General features: G+C 36.4%; 1 protein-coding gene across 2 annotated transcripts; it reads right to left on the bottom strand.

The window, feature by feature from the left end:
* Window positions 1-1,118: 1,118 nt before the first annotated feature.
* LOC140147982 (uncharacterized) lies at window positions 1,119-6,798 on the bottom strand. 2 transcript variants are annotated; one of them, XM_072169801.1, is made up of 4 exons: window positions 6,668-6,798; window positions 4,417-5,387; window positions 3,471-3,602; window positions 1,119-3,075 (listed from the first exon to the last, which is right to left on the bottom strand). In XM_072169801.1, the coding sequence occupies exons 2-4, from the start codon at window positions 4,999-5,001 to the stop codon at window positions 2,803-2,805; spliced, it is 990 nt and encodes a 329-aa protein (XP_072025902.1). In that variant the 5' UTR covers window positions 5,002-5,387; window positions 6,668-6,798; the 3' UTR covers window positions 1,119-2,802. The 2 variants fall into 2 exon arrangements, with proteins under 2 accessions (XP_072025902.1, XP_072025903.1); XM_072169802.1 differs by having other exon boundaries at window positions 4,417-5,031.
* Window positions 6,799-8,072: the final 1,274 nt, after the last annotated feature.

Raw genomic sequence — 8,072 nt, 5'->3', positions numbered from 1 at the left:
CTTTGTTCAAACAAACTATTTTCAAATATTATACTAACACTTTCAACGTTAACGCTATTACAGAAGACAGATTTAAATTTCACAAGTTTAAGTTTTATTTGTAGGCTGCTATAGTAAACTGCACTGCTCAGGGTTGTAGCTACGCCGGGCGCTGCCAGGGCGGGGCCGCCTGGCACCCGGCCCCCCATTTTTTTTTTTTTTTTTTAATAAATGATTTTTTCATCATAAGAGGAGCAAAAAAAATTTTTTTTAGGGGGGTGATACCCCTTAAGCGGGCCCCTGGACCCCCGGCCGTAAGTGCGAGAGCTCCACGCGCTACGCGCGCTCGGCTTCGCAATAATTTGCCACCTGGCATAGAAATTGGCCTAGCTACAACCCTGGCACTGCTTTATAAAATGTTTTAACATTTTATAAAGCAGTGCAGTTTAAAAACCGTTTTGAAATGTCATGATAATTATACTACTATACAGATTTTGGTAAACTATAGTACATGCATGTATACTTACGCCATTTTAGCAGTGTGATTCAATTGTTGTTGTTTTTCACAATCCATGCATGCAGATTATCTCTAAAGGCTAAATAAGTAGGCCCTTTCAGTGATTCGCAAAATCAGAAAATAAAAAAACCTGGGATATTAAAAAACAAATCATTAAACAATTCAGATTTTCAATATTGGAACTTGGAAGATATCGTATCTCAGTCGTTATGTACGATATGGACACTAATTTGCAACACATATAATTGGATATTAGGGCTTCACATTAATTAAGCTTCAGCTACATTAATCACACTGCTGCGTGACGTTTTATATGACAAAAATACATGCATTTCGTACACTTCATTTCACATATTTTTATATGAGGACCTACAACATTGTAATGTATGTATTTAATGTATTTTCTATAATTATAATTATCATGATTATATTTTATATACTAAATATTTTTAATACTTTTTATCCTGTTTTACTCTCTACACATTAATCAGACTGCTGCATGACGGGGTTTTTTATATGACAAAAATGGATGCTGAGAATATTTATAGACCATGTACATTTCAAATATTTTTATATGAGGACCTAATAGTGTTTGTATTTGTTCTATAATTATGACAAAATTACATGCTGAGAATATTTATAGACTTCATACACACTTCAAATATTTTTATATGAAGACCTTATAGTACCTTTATGTATTTTCTATATAATTATCATGATTATACACATGTGTTAAATACTTCTGAATCCTTTTTTTTACTATTTCACTCTCTTAAATTGACCGACTGTTTATAGGATTCAATCTAAATAGATTGAACAATGGATTGAAATGGAGTTTTGGATTCACTCTTTCTCATTTTGTAGATCAATTATTTCACAATTCAGTCAAGTATTACTCCTAAGGTACTGCCAAATGACATACTTTCATTCTCTTGTTCGAGTTGTATGATTTTTGGTAAATAAAACTGAAACTGAAACTGCATGGTTGGATTGAGATGTAACTTTTTATAGTGAATATTTTCAATCTTGTTATCAATTGGAAAGGATTTGACCATTGAAAAACAATGGAAATCGATCCTTTCGAATGAATATTCAATCGGCAAAGATTTGTCCCTAACTCTAATCAGCCCTTTTGATTGATCAAACAGACACTAGGATCCACAACATGCTCATCTATCAGGGCACAGTTCTTTAACCCCAATACATTTACACATTTATTGAATGACCCTTGAAAATTTAGGTACAAAAACTCATATTCTGTAATTTGTGGTCAAATTTTGCACTATGATTGTTTAATTGAGGTTATTGAACTATGCCATTGGGATTAGGCCATTATGGTCCATAGTGAGATGACAAATTTGACTGTTAGTCGAAAACGATTTGTCCTTCCAAATGTAGTCTTTTTGATTGCGATTCAAGAGAGTAGGCCTATTATAGGGCCTACTATACAAGCTATTTTTTTAAACATAAATACATAAATATAAACCAAATTTGCAATTCACTGTTTTACACAATTTACCAAGAATGGGTGGAAATTCAGTTAGAGTACATAAGTGTGTAAAAATAATATAGGCCAACGAAAATTAATAGATTATCTCATGTTTCCCGCGAGCCCCATTATGCTGTGTAAAATTGAAAAAAAATGTTGATTTTGTCTTGTTTTTTCATTTTAACGAAAATTTGGTGGCCAAAGATATGCTATAAAATTAATATTTAGTTTCAAATTTGTTTCCTGTCTAAATTCAAAACTGGCGTTGTTGAATTATGAAAAAATATTTAAAAGCATTACATTTTCAAGTCCTGGGACATGAGATATTAATTTTGTTTGGCCTAATCTATACCTTGATAAAACCATTAATAATTATTATTGTACAATGTTTACAAAACTTCACTCTATCAAAATAATATGCAATAAATAAATAAATAGTTATTTACAATATTTATATAAGGCTGGAATACTATCAAGCAAAATGTTTGGTCCTCTATATTAAATGCGATCGGGCCTTCAAGAATTTGTTTGTCATTATAGACTCATAAAGCTTTAAATATGTCCAAATAAAGTAAGAGCCGTTTCACGTCCAAAGAAGATGAAATTGAATGAGTGATACATGCACCAGTGCCATTATTAATAGTAGTAGACCCTATATTGTTGTGAAATCCCTCCTTTCTACAGGAGCACCATCCAGGATGTATAGGGTCGCTGCTGGCCGATTGGTCACAAATATAGTTCAATTTCACAGATAAGCAACAAAGGTTGTTGTATAGGCCCTAGTGGTAATTTTTCGCAATTTTGATGTAATATATGATCAGTCAATGCATTTATCGACATGCTTCATGAAATCAGTGTCCTCTTCAAAAGATGCCATGCATCTTGGACACTGCAGTGATGATGTTACTTCTTCATCGTCTACATCTTCTGTGTCAGCTTCAGTCAGTGAATCCACTCCATTAATCGGAATGTCAGGTGTTTCTTCTTGCTTCTCATCGGGCACTCCGCCATCGATTTCAACATCTCCAGGAAGGTCTGTAAGATCATCTCCGTAATACATGGGTTGCTGATATCTTGCTGCGTTACTCGCCTGAAACGAATTAAACAATAAGCAAATTTTGAATGATTTATAATGTTTTCGATTTACTAAAGTTCAGTATTCGTCAATTAGCATTTGAAAAAAGATGGTACATTCACGGACAAATTATAATAAGTTATATTAAGTTCTCATCGTATCCAAGGAAGAGGTCAATGGGTGTGACAAGTCTTGCCACCATCTTGCCCCCAGTGGGATGCTGGCCGCCCTGATTAAGAGCTGTCGGACATTTGTGTATTTTTAGCCCATTTTTACCATTTTCGTCAAAGTTTTCCCCCACCCCACCCCCCCCCTGAAAGTTGCCCCCCCCCCCCCATTACACACTCTGAAAAAGTGCTGGCAACGCCACTGCTGTGACCCTAGTTCAAAGTACTCCAAACTCTACTTACCCGAAGTCTATGTGGTCTGTCTTCAGGATCTGGTTCATCATAACCCACTCTTGGTGGTGGTTTAGACACCATTTCTGGTCGGTACTGCTTGCATTGGTGAAGTTGTACTATCTTCTCCTCATACACATTTATCTACGATTTCAAGCAGAAGTAATAATGTTTGATATTATTGTTTGGCTGTTTAGGACTTAAACTTCATTTCATTATAATTTTCCACATTACGTATTATCTGTAAGAAACAAACTATATGGAAGAGTTGAAGGAAGATTGTGAAAAACAAGCAACATAAGGTGTGCCAAAACATCATATTCAAACGCAGTAACCTGGATGAAATCCGCAAAATACGTACCGGTATGGCACACATTGTGTAAACAGAATACACATAACATGCACAAAGGTTGTAAATGAAATTGAATTAAAAATGTCCTTTTTCTTGACCCAAAGGCTTGCCAGTCAAATTGTTCCTACATGCACTTGATAATTATGCTGAGAATGGTCTGCTTTACGTTGATCTTTTTCGATCAGCAATTCTGTTTTTCTCTTTGAGTCTTTGCATAATTAAAGTCTAGTATACAGGCTGTATCAAAATGATTTTCCCCATCCTATCCATTTTTTGGTGTTTTGAAAAGTCTGCCTCTTCCAATTTCAAATCCAACATTGGACCCACTTGGAATGACCAGATTTTATTCTTTAAGGGATGGGAGCATTAAAGTAGAGTTTTTCGATAAATTCATTAATTTCTCAAATATCTGGTCATTTCAAGTAGATTCAGTGGTGTTTTTGGAAGAGGATTTTCAAAAACACCCAAATCTGATGGGGGGGGGGGGACACAATCATTTTGATACAGTCTGTACTCTGTAGGCTTTTTAGCATAGCTTGGACCCAGGCATTCACCCCCCCCCACACACACACACACACCAACAAACATACAAACAAAAATACTCACCTGTTTCTCGGCCAAAGCCAACCGCTTCCTCAGCTTCAAGTTCTCTCCATGTATCCTCTCCCTATCCTTCCGTTCCTGTTTGAAATCTTCCACACAGACATTCACCTGCTCATGTAACATTGCTATCTGGTCGTCCTCTTCTTTCTTACTGGTGTCTCTCCTCTTTTCCAACTCCGCAATCCTGTCTTTGAGCTTTGCTATCCGGTCTACTAAAGCGGCTACTTCTTCTTCCTTTCGAAGAGCTTGCAGATCATCATCACCACCACATGCTTGATCAGTCTTCCTTGATGTCTCTTTGCGTTCTGATTCTTTGGGTATATTGAGTGCTTCCATTCGACTCTGAAGGTCCTCGACTTTGTCTTGTAGCTCGTGATTGGTTCTGGTTAGCTTCAGCACGTATTCCTCCCGTTGAGCGTCATAACGCTGCCAATGGCTGTTCATTCTTATGACCTCTTTGAGTTGGTCTGCCAACCTCGCATTCTCTCGTTCGAGTTGGTCAATTTGTGACTCACTGATGCGCAGTTGCTCAGCAGTCTTCATTTTAGACGTTTCGGTGGCGATCTGCGTCTTCTCCACAAATGCCATAATGATTTTGTTAGTTGTTACTTCTGTTTACTACAAGAAAGAAAAGCAAGAACACTTTGTTCTTAGAACATGTTCTGCTCTAGATTTGAACCTACCAGACAGGTGCATGCATGCAACACACTCACTTGCTTGCAACAAATTCTGCCTTCAAGCCGTGACTTAGATTTCACAAACTATTAATGCAAATAACTGACTTTCAGCGATGAGGTTTCAACTTTTCACAAAAACATTCGTGAATGTACAGAATGTGAATGAATTCTGAGTTTTTGATATCATGTTGATAAAACATGATTCAGATTTATTCAAATTGATAATCCAATCCCAATCAGAGGTGGCCGTGCCGCGGATGTCAGTGCGGAAACTTCCAACAACTCGTCGTGGATTGCCTGAAAGCCGAATCGCAAAATAGGTAATTATACATTTATCATAATATCTTAGCTCATCATCTCAAATTGTATATAATTGACTAATAATGATACAAATTATTGTTCACTATAACACTTACATTCTGTATAGATAATAGAGCTATAAACCAACTAAACTCAGGCCTTTAAAATAGTGAGTGCATGCAGGTACTATGGGTGTTATTAAGCACTGTGCACCGTTACTCGTAGTATATTCTCCGTGGTGTTCCAAGAAACGGTAAAACGACGTTATGCCAATGTATATCATACACGCGTAGGGGTGTATATTGGGCTATTCCAGAAAATAAGAGCACATCCTTGGGGCACGCCCCTATAGACATGATAGAGGAGTAACTTGGAAATGTAATTAAATGAATGAAAATCACAGAAGCTCTCAAATTGAGGTTTCACCGAACGGTTGACTATTTTAAAAGTCTAGAAGTCCAGGGGAAGTCCAACAATCACGAATGGACAAAAAGTCCGGAAATTCGAATTCCTATATAAAGGCACGCACTACTCTCTAAATGTAAAAGAGTGAAAAACTCACTCCCGAAAAGAGTGATTCACTTATAAGACCACTCAAAAAAGAGTGAAATGTGTTTTTAACTTTAAAACCACTCAAAAAAGAGTGAAAACCATTCTTTAAGAGCGAATCTTAACTCTTTCAAGGAGTTAAATGAAGGACAACTCTAAAAATGTAATACAAATTTCTAGAAAAATTGGTATATTTATGGGTCCGCTTTCAAATTCTCAGCGGCACGTCCCTACCAAAACCAAACTTGAGTACCCCCCGGACAACTGCACATATATTTTTTAGATTGGTAGGCCTATAGGTGTAATTTCTAAAATAACCAGACTCCTTGTAGTCACCTTTCTATTAAATATATTAATACGAGCCAGGGGTGAACATGTCTTGAATCTTTTTAGATTTGTTCTATATCTTCTGTTTTCCAATATTAATAGCTATTAATGAGTTGTACCCAGCCAGAGGCCAGAGATATACATGTACTACTTATAATACTAATACTATAGGCGGTGGTCTACATGAGCTTACATGAGAAAGATAAGATACTTGTCTTTAATACACATACAATATTAATACATGTATCTTTATAAGCTTCTATATAATCTTATTCTTAATTTAAATTTTGCACTTGCTATATCCATTTTAAAATTCTATTACGTAAAAATCTTACTACATTATATAGTATCTTATAATATAAATGCACTGTATGGAAAAAACAAAACTAAAATTTACTTACCGTATAATATGCTCGCTTGGAAGCTTTCAAATATTGCTCAGGAAAATTAATTCTATACGAAATCTGCACTCTTAGCTACTCTTGATGCGACAGAGACGCCACTGATATTTTGTTATTATACGAATGTGACCTCTCCAGGGCACACATCCAAATATATACAGATGTCAATACATAACATGCCTGGGTCGGGATATAAATAGACATTGACGTAATCGTGGTAATACCCGTTCGTAGTCTCCTACACAACCGGTTTGTGTCGGGCGTTCCTAATGTATGTTCGTGATAGCCACATGTAGTCTGGCCTGAGACTAACCTATTCGTGTATTTTCTAGAAGTCCACAATGCATCACGTGCCACACTGTCAGCTCGGTATGAATAGATTATCGTGTTGACGTCACAGCATCGATGGTCTGCAATCGATACTGATTGGATAGACGGGCGGACGCAATGGATTCTGGTCTCTCTTTTCTTGGAATGGGAAATTCACGTATTTTGTTTTGCACCGTACGTGTTGTGCGTGTGTTTGCGTGTTTATGGCCCCATGCCTGTACTTGTTTATAATTATTTTAAAGTATTTTATCGCACGTTGTCCACGCGTGCAACTTGGGCTCACGTCTCAAAATTTCTGGCTCAATCTAGATAATAAGTTGTTTGTTTTGAGGTTAGAATTTGCTAGTTTTAAAGAAAACTAAATAATTGAACACTGACCCCCCTGAATTGGTCATTGACAAGGAGCTACAAGGGGAAGGGGGTATGAGAGTCTCAAAATGACCACTTAAGTATTTCCGAGGACTGAAAATACACCCTAAACAAAAACAATAATATATATATAGGCTTATATAGGGGCATATCATATAGGCATATTTTATATATACAGGGTGTCCCAGAAAAAATTACCGAGTGAATAAAATTGAACGTAAATCGAGAAGTAGACATTAGAATCAGAAAATTTAATTAACGATTACATAATGTGCGCATCAATGCAGTTCGTTCCAAGTTTGATCACAGGCGCTTTTTTTTCATACTCGCTCACCGCTTCCAAATTATCAATTTTATAATCCGATGATGTTATATGTTATTCATGCTTTCACTGAAGGTGAAATTGAATAACAGTTTGTCCGAGAAAACTTTGATTTCTGTAATTGGAAGCTTTCCAACTTTAATTATTTAGGTTGTGCAAATATGTTATAGTTTAACTTTCCAAAGAACATTTGAGCCAAGAATGACCAGGCCCGTAACCAGGGGAAGTGCGGGGGTGGAAGCTGGAATTCTTTTATGCAATAATTCTTAATATGCTTTATTCTTTATTGAAAAAGGCAAACAGAAGCATTAAAATGGGGGGGGGGTGGCGAGCATATATTCGATCCGGGTTTACTAAGACCGCAAACATTTCAATTTCAGACAA

This window comes from Amphiura filiformis, chromosome 3, assembly GCF_039555335.1.
Source record: "Amphiura filiformis chromosome 3, Afil_fr2py, whole genome shotgun sequence".
Lineage (NCBI taxonomy): Eukaryota > Metazoa > Echinodermata > Ophiuroidea > Amphilepidida > Amphiuridae > Amphiura > Amphiura filiformis.
Note: the sequence above shows the minus strand (reverse complement) of the source record. Positions and strands in the feature narration are given on the sequence as shown.